At 39.4% G+C, this 20074-nt stretch overlaps 1 protein-coding gene across 2 annotated transcripts; it reads right to left on the reverse strand.

The window, feature by feature from the left end:
* Positions 1-305: 305 nt before the first annotated feature.
* NUP37 (nucleoporin 37) lies at positions 306-20069 on the reverse strand. Of its 2 annotated transcripts, none has more exons than XM_054988776.1 (10): positions 19984-20069; positions 17909-18102; positions 15702-15826; positions 14365-14437; positions 12530-12624; positions 6522-6612; positions 3733-3914; positions 1619-1669; positions 1010-1103; positions 306-661 (listed from the first exon to the last, which is right to left on the reverse strand). In XM_054988776.1, exons 2-10 carry the CDS (start codon positions 18062-18064, stop codon positions 548-550), a joined length of 981 nt encoding a protein of 326 aa, XP_054844751.1. In that variant the 5' UTR covers positions 18065-18102; positions 19984-20069; the 3' UTR covers positions 306-547. The 2 variants fall into 2 exon arrangements, with proteins under 2 accessions (XP_054844751.1, XP_054844750.1); XM_054988775.1 differs by having other exon boundaries at positions 17909-18064; positions 19984-20063.
* Positions 20070-20074: the final 5 nt, after the last annotated feature.

The following is a 20074-nucleotide window of genomic DNA, read 5'->3' on the forward strand; positions in this document are numbered from 1 at the left end:
TTTGTGCTTAAGTAGAGAGATTAACAGGATCTCAGTAGCCCAAGTTTAGCACCCTCTCTGAGACACATACTGCTTTCCCACTGAAATAAGATATACCAGCTAAATCGCTTTTTATCTGGAATTTCTGTCAAACAGGTCCTATGGGAAGTGGAAAAGAAAACATTTTCCATACAAAGCTTGTGCAGAACAAGGTTTACACAGAAGTTTTTTGGTGGATTGAATCCACAATATCTAATATAGCAATGTTAATTCTAATCCCATTCAGTAGTTAGGCTGTCTGGAAGCTCAAGGAGAAGCGATAGCGGTAAGAGAGATAGAAATAGTTTATTTACAAAATGGCCTTTCAGACATAAAACCTGATTTAATGGAGCTATTTACACATGGAATTGTAAAAAATAAACCCAGCAAATGTGCTTTGATCCTTATATGAAGACGATAGTTGTTTTGTATCAACTGGCTGCTAAAAGGTGAACAAAATTAGTGGCTTTTTAATATTATGTGCTATTACTTCTTCCCAGTCCCACAGGCAATAACCATATACAAATGTTTACATTTCTGTCACCCAGAAAAAAATACGGTGATCACCACCCACGGCACATAATGGGAGTGTTCTATGCCAAGTCAAGCCAGATCCTACAGCTGCTGAACCAATAAGGATGGGCTGAAAAGAGAAGAGAGAACAAAATATTCAGGTGTCATTTAATGTGTATAAAAGTCCCCAATTTAAAAATATTCTTAATTTTTCAAGAAGGCTTCAAGTGCTACTTTTTGAGAATTTTTCAACATCCTTTATTCTGCACACTGCTGCTGTAAGCGGTATTCCCCAAAACTGTTTCCCCAAGATTGTTTTGAAATACAGAAAGTCTACTAGTATTAATTTTTAGACACAACACCCAGACACACAGCAATAATCTAAAATCTGTTTTGTAATTATCATTAGTTCTTAGAGTAATATATATAATGTTGGGGGAGGGGACCAACACTGATCCCAGAGTTGTATAAACTTTACCTGAGGATGTCCTAAGTGGTGGATGAAAAGCTGACTATTCATTTTGCCTGGATAGCCGGTAGTAGCAAACAAATTTTCATTGACCATGGACCACCTATGAACATGAAAGCCCAACCAATGAAGTTTTTAAAAGAATTAAAGACTAAATGCATACACACAGAGAGAAGAGGAAACAATACACAAGACAGTCAGGAATCTCATCAATTTTAATGGACGATTAAGCACATGCCTAAATCTTGTCCACAGAAATCAGTGCAAGTTCAGAGAGCTCTTAACTTTTGGCTGGTAGGAACTTTCGGGTGAAACATAAGTCTACGGCAGCGGCAGACACAAACTAAGCAAATGTCACTATTAAAAAGCTCCCAATTTCAGTTTCTTCTTCATTATTAATAGGCATCAGGGAAAATACTAATGAATCAGAGTATGGCTTCAAAAGAAAAACTACACAGTATCCGTGTAGTTTAAAATGAAGCTGGGCATATCAGTGCTATGAATTAGAACAAAAAGTCCAGTGGAGTCATGTGGCAACATAAAGGCTAATATAGTACTCATGAGAGAAAGCTAACCATATGCAACATTAGTTTAGGACACAACTACCCCAAAACATACCTAAATAATTTGGCTCTATCAGCATGAACAGGTCTCTTATCCAGAGGATAACTGTAAAAGAAAAAGTTTTCTTTGCAAATCATTCCATCAATAAGTGGTGACCACATTACAGCTTTAGATATCATAGCTCACACTAAAATAATAGTTAATACATCTTTTGACTGTGTGACTTCATTATAAGATCACAGACAGAAGAGTTTATTAGGCTAATCTTGAATCCTTATTTATAAAAATAATGAAAAAATGAAAATGCTGCATTTCAACATGGTTTTTAAATTATTGTACACACACACACATACTACATTCTGACTTTAAGAGCAGACCTATGTTGAATGCATTACAATAGCCTAGTCTTGATGTTACTGTATTATGGATCCAGCTGATTAGATGGACCATGTCAACGTGGGGAGGCATTTTCTGGGCGAGACTGCATAAAGTGATATTGTAGGCTATTCCATGATTGAGTAGTTGCAGTGGGAGGTAGTTTTAATTTCTCTGTTTCATTTTGTTCAGTGGAAGCATTTAGACTTAAATAAGTTTTGTGTAGAGCCAGTTTGGTGTAGTGGTTAAAAGCGCAGGACTTTAATCTGGAGAACCGGGTTTGATTCCTCACTCCTCCACTTGAAGCCAGCTGGGTGACCTTGGGTCAGTCACAGCTTCTCTCTCTCTCAGCCCCACCCACCTCACAGGATGATTGTTGTGGGGATAATAGCATACTTTGTAAACTGCTCTAAGTGGGTGTTAAGTCATCCTGAAGGGCAGTATATAAATTGAATGTTATTATTATTAATAAACATTTTCCATAGACTTAGGATACTGATTGTCTGACTCTTTTTCTGGCACACCCCTAGTACTGCTCATATCTGGTTCTTACACTGACGCAATGTCAGCAGAGCATTATTCTGCCATATTTCTGTGTTATAATGGCATAGAACTTAGTTGCCACCTTTAGCAGATTGGCTTTAGGATTGCATACTTAGTCAATTACAGTTAAGTAAACTGACAACTAATTGCTACCATTTTTTATTTTATATAAAGTACATTTTTTATTTTATGTAAAGCTCAGATTAGCAATGGCAGTCAAATCATGTTTTATTTTGTAGTCTGTAATGATGACTGATAGATGGTCAAACTTTGGAAGTCATCCAGAGCACACTATCACCCAGACATTTATACACTTCCCTTTCTTTTTCTTTGCACTGGTGTTCTTTCCTATATGTTACTGAATTTTGTGGTGGAGGTGTCAGGAAAGGAACCTAAGCCTGAGAAAATATGTTGTCATGAGTTAGCTTTAAGAGCTGTCTTATGAGCAGAGTCAGCTTTACATGCTTGAGAGGGGTTTCAGCACCTGCACCTGTGTGATTTTGGCAGAGCTTGTGAGTCAGCAAGCCTTATCGCCTCTCACAGGTTTCTCGGGGTAGTAATTGTTAAATGGTGTATTGCCCTGATTGGCTAGATTTACTTTCAGATGTGACTGTTTCCAGCTATGGGGTGCGGCTCTTCTTCTTCCTCCTGCTGGACCATTACTTTGATTTGAACACTGTTACCTGGAAGGTTCCGTCAACTGCATTAGTTTCCTTCTTCCAGTTCTGCAAGACCAGCTTACCCTGCTATGGACTCTATTGGTGAGGCCCAGCTGTGGGATTATTAGTCAGCCAGTTCAAGTGTTTCAGTTAAGTTAGCCCTATTCAGTCTTAGCAAGGATTTGTTATTTTATGTATATGCTTGCAAAGCTTGACTGGGTAACAACAGCTTTTTGTGTTAACCCTCTTGAAATAAAAATATCTTTTACTTTGCCTCTGTCTTGGTTCACTGTCTCTAGCACTGTATGCTGTGTCACCTGGGCGAACTTACATCCTTCCTTGAGCTGAAAAGCCTTGGTAAGTGGATCCCCCCTGCGTCTCCAGATCTTCCTAGGAGCCTGAGCAGCCAGTTGCTGACTCAGGGCGGGAGAGAGACAAAGGGGTAACTCCCTGACAGGAGGGGAAAGGGATAGGAAGGTGAGTGTGACCATGCAGGGTTAGATGGAACATTTAGTGTATGTTTAAAATGCAAAAAAAACCCCAGCAAATATAAAAGTGAATTATCAAAAGAATAGAATGTGATGACAATACCTAGATCGCGTAATATCCCAGATAAACCAATCATTTCCAGCAACTGCTCCAACTTTAAAAGTATTTTTTAAACACCAGTGTGCTGACATCAGTGGAGTCTGACCAGTAGTGAGGGACAAAATGGCCTGATGGGTCACCAGATCATAGAATCGTATCGTTCCATTCTTCTCTGCTACCATCAACTACAAGAGAAAGTGAGCCGGAAAGTTACAACAGTCCTTGGGAAATGGTGACGTCCTGATCATTACCCTCTTTAGTACATTAGATGTCCTAAAATATGTTATCTACATCAATTAGCACTTAGTTAAGCAGAACCAGTATACAGTGCATATTAAGCCATTTAGTATATGCTCAATATATGCCAAAACAACAGTTACTACATGCTATGATTGCTTGATTTATAAACTATAAACATCCAAGATAAGCCAAATCAGAAGCTGTTTTATTGGATTGCAGCTTAATAAAAGGTGGTTAAGCAGGTTAAGGCCCATGACCTACAGAGCATGTCATCTAAAGTAACTCCAAGAGTCCAAAAAGGTGATTTGCACAGCTGCAAAGGCAAGCTACACGCCACCCCACTCGCTTCTTGTAAAGGGTCCCCCAGTTCTGACTTTACATTTTGGAAGCCTTTCAGAACCTCCAAAGCACATGGCAATTAGCCTCAGACCTTTTTCTTTCAGCTTGAAACATGGGCAAGAATTGGGACTTTGTGAGACTTTGCCTTCTGCTTTAGGGGCACTGAGAATCTCCAAAGTTCAGCACTAAGGTCTGACAGAAGACTCTGCTCCTCTCCCAAGCTTGGAACCAACAAGAGAGGCTGGGTTTATCTCCAACTCTGAGTTGTGCAACATTAATCTCTTCCTGTGTCTTCTGTTTCAAGCTGATTGGGGAGCTGGCAGCAGAACTTCAGATCCACAGCTACTACATCTCAGAAACTGTTATAGAGGCTTCTCCACTCTTGAATGGAATACTTTCCTTTTGGAGATGTGTCAAAGATTAAACCGAAGGTATATGGTGGTTCTAACCTGCAGTGGCTTATTTTATACTGGAAACTTAATTTATAATTACTTGAATTTTAAAAGCATGGTTACCTACTCTGAGTCTTTGGGCATGGAATGAATAAATGAGCATTAATGAGGCGCACTGAGCCCTTTGTACCAAATGGCGTTTCCAGGACTTCTTCAAAGGCAGCTCTGCATTCAGATTTACAATAGTCCAGTTTGGACGTTACAATAGCATGGACCAGCATAGTTAGGTCAGCATGAGCTAGATAACGTGCCAGCTTACAAGCTAGATGCAACTGAAAGAAGGTGCTCCTAGCAATAGTACCGTCCTGTTTATCCATCAATAAAGCTGGATCCTGGACCATCCCCAAGCTCTTAGCTTGATCTGTTTGGAAAGCCCGACCCCAGCTATGTCTGGTAAATCAAGACCAGCCAAACATTCTGCCTTTTCAACCAGCAGCACCTCTGCTTATCTAGATTAAACTTAAGTCTGTTTACCGTCAGCTACTTGGCCAAAGCCTCAGGAAACTGGCCCTGCCTCTGGATGCTTGGATAAAGCTCTGTCATCAGTATATTGATAACAATTCACTACAAAACTCCTGATAATCTTGGCTAGATGTCTCCACCGAGGCATTAAAGAGCACCAGGGATAAAATGGACCCTTGAGCTACCCTGCACATTAGTAGGGGTGCGCACTTCAGCTTTCTGATTTGGGTAAATTACCCAAATCGGACCCGATCCGTAAAGATTAGGAATATCTGAATTGGGGCCAGCATTTGGAATGCTTCAGAAAGCTTCGGGGCTGAGTTTAAAGGGCCCCGCTGCTGCCCTTTAAACATCATCCCACCCCCACCCCCACCCCCCTTGTCGGCGGCAGTGGTGGCTCCAGGTCCTCTGCTGCTGCGCCGCCGCCTGTGGGGCGGTGAGGAAGGCCAGAGCCACCGCTGCCTCCAGCCCTTCCTGCCCCTCAATTGGCTGCAGCGTGCCAATGGCCATTTGAGGGGCAGGAAGGGCTGGAGGAGGCGACGGCACAGCAGCAGAGGAGCTGAACCGGCTGGCTCCAGGCCGTCACAGCCTCATGCTGCTGCTGCCACTGTGGCGGCCCGCTGCCCAGCTGTCAAAGACCCTCCCGCCAGGTAAGTGGGTGGGGGGTGGAAGGGTTGCCCCAGGGGGGGTGGGAGGTGGGGGAGTTTCCCCCCTCACTTCAGTATGCTCTGAATATTTACAGAGCATACTGAAGCGAGTAAAATACAAGCCACTTCGAAATTAAGGTATTTCCGGATTTTTTTCCCGTTTCGGGTAAACCCAAAGCGACCTGGCCCTGCATACCCCTACACATTAGGGCCCAACTTGCTGATTGCCTCTCTAATGGTAACTCTATTTCTTGCTAATAAGAAACAAACTAAACCAGCAGAGGTCAGACCCTTTATCCCAAATGCTCACTGAAGTCGATCCACTAAAATATCACATTCAATTGTATCAAATGCCCTTGACAGGCTTAACAGTATCAACAGCGACTGCAACACTGTCAAGTGAAGTTCCTTAACCAAAGCCACAAGTGCTGTTTTGGTTCTGAATCCTGGCTTAAAGCCAGAATGATATGGGTCTGGGGCAGATGTTTCGTTCAAAAAATGCCCACAGTTGCTTTGCTCTATTTCAGGATTCCGAAGAGGGGGCGGAAATCTTCTAACAGTAGAACAATTTTAGGCAACACTAATAAGCCATTACTACTCCATTAAATACATTCAAGTTTGGATAAAGGAAAATTATCTATAGAACACTCACCTTGAATGCATCTTCAGGATGCCAACCCACACTCATTCCAGGAGAACGTAGAACAAAACAAGCTCTCATGTTTCCCTCTAAGTCCCAAACCCTAATAAAAAGAAATAACACAAATATTAACAAGTCTCCATATTCTGTTCACTTTAACCTCCTCTTATTAAATCCTGTTCAACAAAAAAAGACTTGGCTTGGATCCTATGACACTGTTTCCCTCATGCTCCTCTCCGGCTGCCACAGAGGCTTTCATTTGCTGCTAGCACTTCCATGAGCACAGGAAGTACTATTGGCAGAGGAAGTGAGCACCACAGTGGAGGCAAGCCTCCACAGTGGCTGGAGAGAAGCTTGAGAGGAACGATGTCATTAGCTTCCAAGTCCTTATTTTTAACGGAATTCTTTTGACAGCAAACACAGATGCAGAAAACCAGGATATGAATACTACTGCCTATTATCATTATCAAATTGGTTTCTACGACTGAGTAAAAAAAAAGATATGAGGGTTGTGCGGGAGAGGAAAGAATCATACAACAGAAATGTTTATTTCCCCAAGGCACAGATGCAGAAGGATGGACTGACAAATCCTAGAAGATCTTTTAAACAAGGAAAAGCAGACCCTAACATGTATATAATAAAGGTAATAGATTGAGGATGGAAATGCTTTCAGTGTAAGATGGTGTTATGTTATACGGGGCCTTTTATCCCAAATACTGATTAAGTCGATCCACTAAAATATCATATTCAACTGTATCAAATGCCATTGATAGGCTTAACAGTATCAAAGGCATACCATACACCCCATTTTTTCTAAACAGGGACTTGAGGAAACTTACAGTTGTAGCAAAAAATATAAAGAAAAGTAAGCAGCAATTAAAATCAAGGATAATCAAAACAGATTTAAAAAAACAGATTCCCTAATTATGGTGTTTTGCCTCTTATGTGCCTTGTATATTGCTGCTTCCCTGATTTCCTTTGCATTCTCTTACATTTACACTGCCACCAAAACCTTAGTTCCCTCTCAATTGGACTTGTATTATAGGAAGGTTTAGTTATAGACGGTAGAATGACAGAGCGGTCAGTGCATGGGGGTGGCTGTGAGGTAAAAAAAGGATCCTATTCTCCAGGCAGAAAAGGTGTTTTACTTAACCAGAAATAGAATTTACTTATGAGTACATACATATGCATAATAGTGTCAGAATAATTTTAAAGCATGTTGGTTTCAAAATGGTTCATAAACTTGATGTTTGAAAACAGGTACAGATCTTTAAATGTTTCTCCAAGAAACAGTCAAAAAGCTAATTTTCCACATGCTTGCCACTTAGGCCGAAACACTAAACTGACTAAACACTAAATAGCCTAGTTAGCAACTGAGGGAAACAAGTCTTTGTGACTGACTTTTTTCCCTCAGTTGCTAGCTAGGCTGCTTTCATCCACAAGGTCACACAGGCTTCTTCCCTCAGCATTTCACTAACAATATAATACCCCTTTCACCCACACAGATTTCTACGCAGACTCACTGGCTAACTAAACTTTCCCTCTGCACTCTGACTAAATTCCAGTTCATTCCATCCAATCACAGCACCCTTTACACACCCATCCAGCCCACACCCCTCAACTCCTTGTTGCTTTAGAGGCCTGCGTTTTCAACCACGGTAAAAAAATATTCACTCCCTCCCCACGTTAACTGGCTGAAACAAAATACACAAACTATTTATATGGCAAAACATTATACTAATTATCTCCCCGGAGTCCCAGAGGTTTAGGAACCATCACTATTCAAAGCAAGAATGTGGACAGGAACCACTCACTTATTCGTACCACACACACATGCTTCTTTGGCAATGGTTTAGAACTCAACTGGTTATTAAGAAGCTTAGGCCCTGCCCTCTTTATGTCATTTCCTCAAAAGAAGGACGGTCAAAACAGCCACTTTGCACTGACTTCTGTCACAGGGTTAAGTATTTATTTCTAAAAGTTTAAGTGAAACATCCAGGCTTTAATTACAAATGTGCCATTAACTTATGGTGACAGCCGCAAGGGGCTGTCATGGCAAGTGAGAAGCAGAGGTGGTTTGCCATGCCCTTCTGCAGAGTCTTCCTTGGTGGTTACCCATCCAAGAGCTGACCCTGTTTAGCTTCCGAGATCTGATGATGCCATCCCTCCCTTAATTACAATTACTGAGCAGCAAAACATTTTAAAATCATTTTTGCTTGGAGATCTTTTCAGTTCATCTCTCACCAGGGTATTGAAAATTTTATATTAGGATCTGAATGCTCTCTTAAATAAATGATAACATCACAAGTCTAGACAAAATAGATGTGAAGTAGAGTAAATACAATTAATGAACAGTGTGAGTCTTTCCCTGCCAAACCTCAGCAGATCAAGTATTTGTTTTCCCTGCAGAAATCCTAGGGCCTCCAAATTTGGAGAGATCAGTATCCTTATTTTTAAAAACTTACAAGTTTTGTGAAAACAAAGAATATCTACTTGATTAGGTAATTTAGAGACTAAGGCCTTTCTTCCGCTGCCAGATATTTTGCCTTGTAGATCTTTCCAAGTCAAATCAACACTTCCTACATGTTTACTATGTGGGGAAGAAGAGTGTGGTACAATTCAAAATGATGAATCATTTTGGACAAAGAACATCATGTCCCCTTCCCAAAGTCAAGGGAGCCGAGATGCAGGGCAGAGATAGAAAATTCTCATTTTTCGCTTGATTTATGATTTAGTGTCAGGCTCTGTATCTGCTTTATGTTTTGTTGAAATATTAAGACCATACTCAGTAACAAAATGTCCTCTGATAGCAAAACATGGCTTGATCATTTTTTCTCCCTCCTACAATAACATAGGACTACCTCAAATGCACCTTGTTGCATTTCCATATTAAAAATAAATGGAGAAAAGGGCACTTAAGCCTAACAAATATGCATACAATGATCAAATGCGTACTAGTGTACTGAAGTGGTTAACAGTGCAATCCTATGCAGAGTTCCTCCAGTCTAAGACCACTGATAACTTCAGGGTTATTGTGAGGATTTCTGTGATAGAACATGCAAAATGCTTTGAACACTCGAGTTTTATATAAATGCTAAGGAGCAGAAATATTAAAATGAACTACATATGGTTTTAATTATCTTTCCTCTATAACTGTATTCTATGTAAGAAACATATCATAATTTTGACACGGCCTTTAATTTGGAAGAAATTAGACTAGTTACTAGTTATTGTTTATCGCACAAAAGCCAGGTAACGTTCAAAGCATCAGGCAAAATGGATGGCAATCAGTCACAACAAATTGATTACAGACGCTGACAAATAATATATAAGAGAAATTAATGCTAAATAGTTTTCTTTGAAGCACAGAGGTATTGATTTGGGAATGGGAGGCATGGAAAAAGAGGAGAGCCAGACAGCTCCGAAAAAAATTATTCAGTATTTGTAAGGCATCGAGATCCTTAGGAAAAAAGAGAAAAGTTTTGATTTTTAAAAGAAGCAATTAGTATAAACCTTTGCCCAAAGGAAGCATTAAGTCACTATCTTCATATTCAAACTAAAATTGGGAAGAAATTTTCTAAACTGAAAGATACTTCCCTATTAGGGTTTAGCTCTCTGGACAACTATCAATGGTCACTTTGGTAGTGTCTTTCTTCTTTCATGTTAAATCAAGACAACTCATAAATTCATGTTTCATTGCAGGAATTCTAAATGGATTTGGAAGATGGAAGAATTCACTAACATGACCAATACACTGGCTTTCACATTACTAAGGAAGACATTAACACCATCCGACTGTTAAAATACTGAAGATGGACTAGCAGCTTTGCATATAGCCACTCACACAATTGCTTATGGCAAACTAGTTCTGCTTTATGTGACCAGGCAGAGAGGTTTACACTAAAACAACAACAACAACAACCCAACTTTCAGGTCACCAATAACTGACATAGGAATGTATTGGGGGGGGGGGGCGGCTTGTAAAAAACGGTGGTCTATTAAACTCCGGACACTTCTAAAACTCAAATATTTTGAGTTACTTAAACATAATGTGAGAGGAATCAACATGCAATCATGTAGGCAAAAACTATTTCACATATGAGAAAAAATGAAAATGTGCTGTATATGCTCTTTGAATGTTCATTTCCTTTCTAAGTTGAACTTAGAATATTTCTCAGTAGAATAGTTTTGAAAGATTACTATCCTTACATGTTCATTTTCGTTCCTGCCAGTGACCTTAAAATTTTCATGACCCATGCTTGTAGATAGATCAAATAAAATGACTTCATTCTTAAAGTATTTACAGTCTAGAGATAGGCCTTTCATGGACATGGTAATTGCCAATGACAACCAGAGAATACTTGGCATTTGCCAAGAACAATTTTTCAGCTGTATAAATGCACAAAGTGAGCATATAACACTTTGATTAATGCTTACTTGATTACACTACACAACCAGGTAATATATTTGGTTCAGAAAATTATTCTGTTTGTGAGATGCCTAGATACTGTAACAGGAAACAAGCTTGCACATGATTAAGTGCTGGGGGGAGGGGTGAGAATCACATCTGTACGACATATTTGAATACAACAAAAAGTGGGCAGAAATCATGGAATTCAAGCATCAGCAAAATATTCTCATTATGTCATAGCCTTTAATCTTCTTCCAAATCCACCATAGTAAAGTATTATAGTACATAACAGCTAGCTTTGTGAACATCAGATAATTTCAGGTCTTTAAAAAGGAACAAAAAAAAGGGGTTGGTTACCATTAGAAAAACATTCATATATTCCAAACATGCCAAGCTCTCTTCAGCTATAGAAGTTCAAATTAAATTAGTGTGCAGTTATTTTTGCTGCCAAAAAAATACTAAGTGGCGGTGCATGCCGGCACATCTGCCTGCAGCCTCACAAGCAATGTTCCCATGACACTATGGCAAATATAAAGAGTTGCAACACTTGCACTGCCACAGCAGTGGGTACACACCATTCCAAATACTGATTTGTCAATCAGGATACAGCAAATAATGTTTTTTTTTAAACTTGAAAACAGTATTTCGAAAAGGTCAGCAAAGAGATGTGTGTGAGAGAGAAAGCGAATGCCGAGAGTAAAAGACAGCAAAGTGCTGCGTTAGCCACAGCCAACAGTTCTTGACTCCCAGAACAACATGTTTTGGCAGGGACTGCAATAGGAAGAGCAATGGGGAACAATGGCCTGGAATACTCCTGGACTTAATGCTTCCCTTAGTTCTTATGGTATGCATCCATCCTCACTATTCAAAGAGCAAACAGGCCAACTAAGACAAAAGGGGAGTAGTGGAATATCCCAAGCAAAAAGAAGCAAACTGAAAGCAAGAAGGTGCTAGAAGAAAGCAAAACTAGACATTTTTCTTGTGTATGAAAACTGGGACATGAAACTGATATGAGGAATCAAAGGGGAATGTACTCATGCTAGCAACTACTGCACAATGATACTAACCAATCACAGTTCTTCTGCCTATGCAAAGGCAGGCACTAAAGACAATATACCAAGCTCCTTCAAGGTAATTTTGCAGCCTAATTCATTTGTTATTGGCATCACTATACATAAAAATCTAGTTTTATCATACCGTATGAACAGACTGTAAAACACTATTTTCTAGTTTAGAAAACAGTTTTGATAGTCATAAGAACTAATCAGTAATAAATTACATAGCTAGAATTTAATAATAACAACAATGAAACTGTATTTTTATATGTTGCCTTTTTAGAACATCACAAATACTGTACCACTGATTACATGCTCAAACTTCTGCAGGCATATATTCCTCCTTTAAAGTTTAGTAAAGACAGCCAATATTTTTCTAAGTTAGGCAAACACATTAAGTGCTGATTAACAAAAAGAGTTAGACAGATTCTAAATATGCAAATCTAGAAAAAACTAAACTTTGTGATAAGAGCCCTCATCTTACAACTTCTACAACTCTGGCTTTTCACTATAAATACATAATTATATTTACAGCCAATTGACAAAATACATACCTGCAGGTGTGGTCATCACTCACACTTGCGATTTCCTGACCTCCTTTAGGAGCAAATACCAGGTCATTAATATAACCTGAGTGGCCTTCCATAATCTGTATATCAGAAAGTGAAAATATATTAATCAAAATGAATTTTTAAAAAGTATCTTAATGCTGGTAAAAGCAAGCAAGTTTAAAGTGAAGCCATTATTCTGAAACGCAATGAGAGAAAGATCTGAAAGCATGACGAGTTAAAGAGGAGGAGCTAATTTCTTAAGTGCTCCTAGACCCAAGCTTTTAAGGGTTTTATAAAAACAGGTATCCTTCCTGAATAGTCTCCAAAATACTGGACAACTGGTGTTATGTGCTTCCAGAGATCTGCTCTGGGCCAGACATTCTCTCTGTCTAGTCTACCTCATAGTGTTGTGATGAAAAAACCGAGGAGGGTGAACCATATATACTACGTAGGTGAACTTCTCTAAGGAAGAACAGGTCAAAATGATATCAATAACTACAATTATCAGAAGACAGTCTTTTGAACCATCCAAACTTCCCAACAGCCATCCTAGTGGCTTCAGCAGAACAAACGGAAGTTGAATCCACATGTGACAGAGTTAAAAGTTAACTGGAAAGGCTGATGTTCCATAAGGACTGAATCCAATCCTAGTGAACTGAGTGGAGCTGGCATCTGCAAAACACGTTAAGAACTTGGGAGAGTGCTCTTACACCTAGCCTTGTTTAAAAAGAAGTTGTTGTAGTGCCAGGCATGTCTTCTGTCACCTCTATTTAGTCTGGACATTCTCTCTCTTTTGCAGACTCAGCTTTATCTGGGCATGCCAATATATGCTTCTGTAGTCTCATGGCTAGATTACTGTAATGATCTCAATTTTGAGGTACCCTTGAAGACAGTCCAGAAACTGCAGCTGATTCAGAGTACAGCAGCCTGATTAGTATCCAATGAAAATATATACGGTCCATCTTAGCTACATTGGCTGCCAGTTTGTTTTCGAGTTCAGTTCAAGGTTTTGGTTACAGCCTATAAAGTACTTTATGGACTAGGACTAAGCTATCTAAAGCACCACTTCTTTCAGCATGTCCCCCATATGGCAGCTGCAAACTGTCTTTTTGTTTAGGGTAGCCAACCTGTCATCAGCTACAGCCCATGCCTTTCTGGTACATTGTGGGATGATCTTTCTGACATGGTGGTGGGGCATTCACCTTTAGAAATGCTCAAGAGGCACATCAAGGCCCCTTGGCATGGAAGCAAATTATAGGCAGTCACACGCAGAAACTCTCCATAGACGGGAGAAACTGGAAATGACAAAAACACAACATAACCTCAAACAATTCAAGCTCTGCTACCTTCAATTCTGTATTTAAATTGATTGGCCTATACTGAGCTGAATATTAGCAGTTTTTTTCTGGAAAGTGGGCAGAAAAGATGTCACAGAGGGCGTAAAACTGATACCATCTTTAGTTTCACCCAACCACTTACTGGTTCCAAATGAAGGAATGCCAGAGAATTGGCACACAGATCCAGCACAAACTCCCAGAATTTTTTTAGCTTTATTTTTTCATACTTGTATCTATTTTGGGCTGAACAATTACTGTTAAAAATCAATTTTGGATTTTATTAAAATTCTACATTAAGGAGTACAAAATGGTAACATTTTGCAAGAATGAATATTTCATTTAGAAGCGTTAATGCTTTTAAGGACTCGAAGACACACACACCTTAAAATTATCAAAAATATTTTTTTAAAAGTGCACATTGGTTGGCTTTTAAAATGACAGGCAAATACCAGGAGTAAGTCAAATATAGTTATATTACCTCTCCCCACCCCTCCATCTCACCTTATATTCATTCTTTTCTTGGAGATCTGATGTGAATAACCTCAATTTTCTATCAGCAGCTGCAGTACAAAACCTGAAGTAATCAAACACACAAACATTCAGTTGTTTCATACAATTAAAAATAGATGGTAGTTTTAAGGACTAACATCCTACATTGGATACAGATTTATTTTTCAGAAGAAATTTACAAAAATAGTTATCAAATTCCTCTGAACTCTTATATCAAATCACTAGGGAGTGGGGGAAAGATCTCTCTCTCACACAGAAAAAATAATGCTTCCAGTTAGGTGATTTGATGTGTTATGAAAAATAATTCATATGGCATAATGCGCAGTGTTAACTAGTAGCATTATGTGATAGACGATAGCTAAATATTTAAGAAAACAAAATGCTAGTGATGAAATTCAAGACAGGATCACGAGGCAATGCTTGGAACATTTTTCATAAAGATTTATAGCACGTAAGATATTTTATAAAAATGCCTATAAACATCTACCATATTCTTTACTATCAGCATTGCTAGTCAAACCATTAAAATATTATGTTCAACAGATTTTGCTATTGAAGTTCTTCTAGTAAAGCTTTCTGATTTGTCCTAAAATGCTGCAGATATCTGGAAGGCAAATCTACCATAATATCTCTTACCATAGTCTTGCAACTTAGCAGTGGCCTGGCAGCCATGGAGCAAATTGCAATTGCTTCCTGCCAACCAGGACTCACAGATCCAGAGAAACAGGGAAGAGTCACATGGAATATATGAGCTGCTTTCTCTGCCTCCTGGAGACTGAGTGCTGTGCACACTACAGGCTTGGCTCTGCAGTTTTGGGTTAGTTGTGATTGCAGTGAAACACACAAGGACCAATGATTGCTGTTCCTCAGGCTCTGGCAGCCCTAGCAAAATACTGCATGTGATGAATTAAGCTGCTTATAAAAATGAAGCCAAATTAGCAAAGATGCCTCAGTAGAGTTCTGTCTCCCTTAAAACTGGTCTTCTTGCTAGTGTCAAATGCCTCAGATACTCCTAGAACAGTAAGATGTTCCTATGCTACTATACATTTGCTTGTACACCATAATACCGTATCGTTTTGTGCTCGGTTCCTATATAACTTCATACCAAAAAAGAGTTTGTTACCTAAAGGATTTGTTAAACCCTCACCAATTTTCACTGGAATGTGTCTGTTGGGGCAGAAAAGTGGCATGTAATTTCTTAAGCATACAAAAATATAAGTGACAGGAAAGATGGAGCTATCCAAAATCCTAGTTTTCAAGCATGTACTCTATGTTAGTACATTGAACAGTATGAATCACAATGCTTATATGTGCACCGGAAATATTACCGTAGCAAGGGAGGTAAAGCATCAAGTCTAGTTTCTGGACTCCATGCTATTGCGTCAACTCTAATCCCCTGATGAAAAGTCCTTAGTGTATTATACTGTATTCCATCCACTTCTGCATCCTCTTCCTACAAATACATGCAACATCTGGTAAATGTTTATTGCTAGTCTTTCACCTCAAAGATTTTGCAGCATGATAAACTTAGAATCACAGAATCATAAGGTTGGAAGGGATCTCTAGGGTCATCTAGTCCAACCCTCAAACATGGTAAGGTAGGTAAAGGTAGTTCCCTGTGCAAGCATTGAGTCATTACTGACCCATGGGGGAACATCGCATTACCATGTTTTCTTGGCAGACTTTTCATTACAGGGTGGTTTGCCATTGCCTTCCCCAGTCATCTACACTTTATCCCCAGGAAACTGGGTACTCATTTTACCGACCTCGAAAGGATGGAAGGCTGAGTCAACCTTGAGCCGGTTACCTGAACCTGGCTTCTGCCAGGATCAAATTCAGGTCGTGAGCAGAGCTTGGGCTGATGTACTGCGGCTTACCACTCTGCGTCACGGGGCTCTTAATAAGCAATATGAACTTTAACTTCATTCTGTTGGGGCACAGTTATGTGGTAATGGTGACGTTGTGGCCCTCTCCCCTCCTTGCTAACAAAAACCATGTACTTCTGTTTAAAAAAAACAAGCAATTAGTGACCAATGCAATTTCACTTGTATCCTTTTCTCCTACATTTGTTAAGTTATACAAGGTTACCACCCTTCACCAACAGAATTTCATGGGCCAAGCAAAGTTTCAAACTGAAGTCTTCCCAGGTCAAGTCCAACACTCCAACCACTAAACCACATCGGCTATCATGAAGATGGGGAGGGGCATTATGTACCAAACATGCTTTTGACCAGCAGCAATCAGGAACAGTAGTAGAACAGTAGTACAGAGTTATGATAATTTTTCTACTCTTCTGTGTATGCTCGTGTGAGGAATCTTAAGAAAGCTCTGCTGAGCCTCTTTGCTTCCTCACACCACTAGTTCCATCTCCTCAGGAATTATAAAGTAAAGGAATACCAGGAAATAAGAAATGCTGTCAATGGGATGCTCTATGAAAGGCTCTCCTTTGAACAAAGAAGAACTGCAGTGCACAATATATATGATATACATATTATCTATATCTATATATCTATATCTATATCTATATCTATATATATATATATGATATAAATAGTCAGTGTCTGGTTGTTTTGGGCAGGGTTTTGATCAACAAGTATTACAATACAAATAAACAATTCTGATTATTGTGAACAAGAATTCATAGAACAAGTTTTTCAAAGCACTTCAGTTATCATATTTGACCTAAGAGTTTTCTGCACAGATTTCCCCCTGTTGGTTCTGGCTCTCATACTGCTTTGATTTATTCCCTGAGTTTCACATGTATTTTTTTTTGCCTTTAGTTTTTTGGTTTCCCCCTATTCCGCCCCCCCCCCGGGTTCTTTTGAGACCACTTTTATCCGCATCTTTTTTTAGAAACCAATTTTGAGTCGATTTTTTCTGTGTGTATAATGTTTCTTTTGATTTTGTTTGTCGCATCAATTTCTATCCACCTCCAACTCATTTTTTGATGATTGGACATTCATCGTAATCGAATCACTCCTCTGCAGCCTACCTTTTCCTCCTTTTCTGTTTTTCTTCTGATCTTTTAAAATCGTTAATTAGACATTGATATATTGACCTACCACTGTAATGACAGGTGCAGCAAGTACTCTGAATTCCAGGCTTTCATTTTTAAAAGTAAGTCTCTAGCCCCTTCCCTTGTGGAGATACACCTTGCGGCTCAGGGGAAGAGGGGACAGCCACTTTTGGTGCCAGAAAAAGCAGAGTAGTTTGAAAATCACATAGCCATTGCTGCTCTCTTCTCTGTCCCAGAGGTCAGTTTGCTCCCTTGAAAATCTTGATTTTATAATAACCCACAACCATAAAAATTAACCATTTAATAATCCACAATTGTAAAAATTCAAAGAGATGGCAAACGTGAAGAAGAACCTTACCCAAATTGATTTCCAAGATTGGGAACTGATTTCTAAGAAAATTAGGAATAAACTGTGTGGAAAAGCCCGTAAATGTTTAATTCACATTTCCAGCCCGTCCCACAAAGGACAGTCTTTCTTGGCTTCTTTGTAACAGTGTCAGAGCTATGAAGCATGCTCACCTGGAAGCTGCAGCGCCCAATCACCACATAATTATTGCCTCCATATGCTATTAGAGATTCTGCAGTCCCACTTTCAAATGGGTTAAATTCCACCACGTGTACATAGTCCTCACATTCAACAGTATAGGAAGGACTTCGGGAAGACTCCTGCTTCATCTTCAATAGAAGGACTCAGATTAACATAACAGTAGGTTCTTCAGTTGGACAAGGAACAAAAATAAATGCATACATCATTAGACAACTAGCAGCCCAGTCTTATCCATGTTTACTTGGAAGTAAGATCCACTGAGTGCAATGAGACTGACACCAAACTAAGTAATTGCAGACTTAGAAATGGTAGAATTACACCCAAGGCATACTTGTTGGAAGTGAATAATACAATCAGTGGAACTTACTTTTAGGTAAATATGACTAGGATTGCAGGGAAATTAAACTACCATGGGAAAATTTTCCTTCTAGATAACTATATCTAGAAACAATTTGTGCCAACATACAAATTACGCCATTCCACAAGAACACAAAGATGATCTGTCCCTTCATCCCAAACACATTATTTTGTTTGAAATGCAAGGCAAAAAGCAGCAGTCAATAATGAAGTTAAATGATTTAGGAATAAATCTAGACATCAACAGACCAAAGTTTAAGAACTAGGACTGTAATGTAAAGCAAAGAGCAAAAAAAAAAATCAATTTCCAGAATTAATATATTTCTAGTCTTGCAGCTAATTAAAATACCCTTTTCTTCTCCATTACCCAAATCATCCTAGAGCCCAAGAAATAAAGTTTCCATACAAACCGCTAAGCACAAGCATCACATAAAGTGAGGGGTTTATTTTTACAAATACTTCCAGAAGTAACAGAGCAATTCTAATATGCTCTACTTGTACATAAATTCCATTGTACTCAATGGGATTAATTCCAAATAATGCTTTCTCAGGACTACAGGTACAACTGCCACTGTAGAAAACGAATTTCAATGCTTTCTTGCAGGGCTAATTCACTCTGCATTTAACTACAGATTCCAAGTTTTCTGGTTACATTTATTTTACTTATCAAAAATATTTATATGTTCATTTTATTTCCAAACAATTGGGACCTAAGGTAATAGATTTAAAAAACCATAACACCTTCAAAACATTAACAGTACTATTCTAAGAGCAACATTCGAGTCCAGTAGTACCTTAAAAGACCAATTAGATTTGCACATTATGTTTCCAGTCAAAGCTCTTTCCGTTACTCTGTGGGTGGCCTATCTGACAAAAGGAGCTCTGACTCTCAAAAGTCATATTCAGGAAATCTAGTTGGTCTTTAAAGTGCTATTGGACAGAATCTTGCTGTTCATGCATGTTTAAGATCATGTTTCTAGCAGCCTATACAGCCTCTGGGGGAGGAAGGGGCGCATAGTTAAATTATCATTATTATTATTCATGTCCATTCAGAAGAAGAGTTTTAATGACCCTGAAAGTTTACTCAGGACTTTAGGGTGTTTTAGGTGATCGTCATGAAGGACAAGGTTCGAGTCCAAAAGCACCTTAAAGACCAGCTAGATTTCCAAGGCACGAGCTTTCGACAGCCAGACCTCTCTTCGTTGTATGTGACGAAGAGAGTTATGATTCTCCAAAGGCAACCCCTGTAAATTTAGTTGGTGTTTAAGGTGTTTCTGGAACCGAATCTTGCCCTTCTACTACATACCAACACGGCTACCCACCGGGCACTATCTTAAGAAGAGTTACTCCAGCTTCCTAAGACCACTGATTTCAGTGGGCTCACTGCTCAGACTGGAGTAACTCTTCTTAGGATTGCACTATACGTTTTTCAAACAGCCAACAAATACCTTATAAATGACAACCACAAGAGCGCCCTCCCGCCAAGAAACCACCAAATACTTTTGAGCCATTTGAGCCACGCTACGTTTTACAAAACAGTGGCGGGGGTCGTAAAACCGATTTTAAAAAACTCTGCCTCTACCTCCCCCCTCTGATGTGGCGCAGTTCCTGCGGGTGGCCTATACCGCTTCAGAACGGCAGCCTGCCAAGCAGACACATATCCCCCCTCCCCGGTGTAAAACAAGCCCACCTGCAAACGCCCACACCACATGCCCGACTCCGCCGAAGCCACCCGAAAAGCTCCCGCGAAGAATTCGTCAGGACTCAGAACTTCCGGGTGG

Source organism: Eublepharis macularius, chromosome 9 (assembly GCF_028583425.1).
Source record: "Eublepharis macularius isolate TG4126 chromosome 9, MPM_Emac_v1.0, whole genome shotgun sequence".
NCBI classification, from domain to species: Eukaryota; Metazoa; Chordata; class Lepidosauria; order Squamata; family Eublepharidae; genus Eublepharis; species Eublepharis macularius.

Coding starts and splice junctions, on each gene's coding strand:
- NUP37 (XM_054988775.1), bottom strand. CDS start 20,004: ATGTGGTGTGGGCGTTTGCAG. Junction 15,827..17,908: donor TTGGGCGCTGCAGCTTCCAG/GTGAGCATGCTT, acceptor ATGTATTTGTAG/GAAGAGGATGCAGAAGTGGA. Junction 6,613..12,529: donor AGTGATGACCACACCTGCAG/GTATGTATTTTG, acceptor TCTTTTTATTAG/GGTTTGGGACTTAGAGGGAA.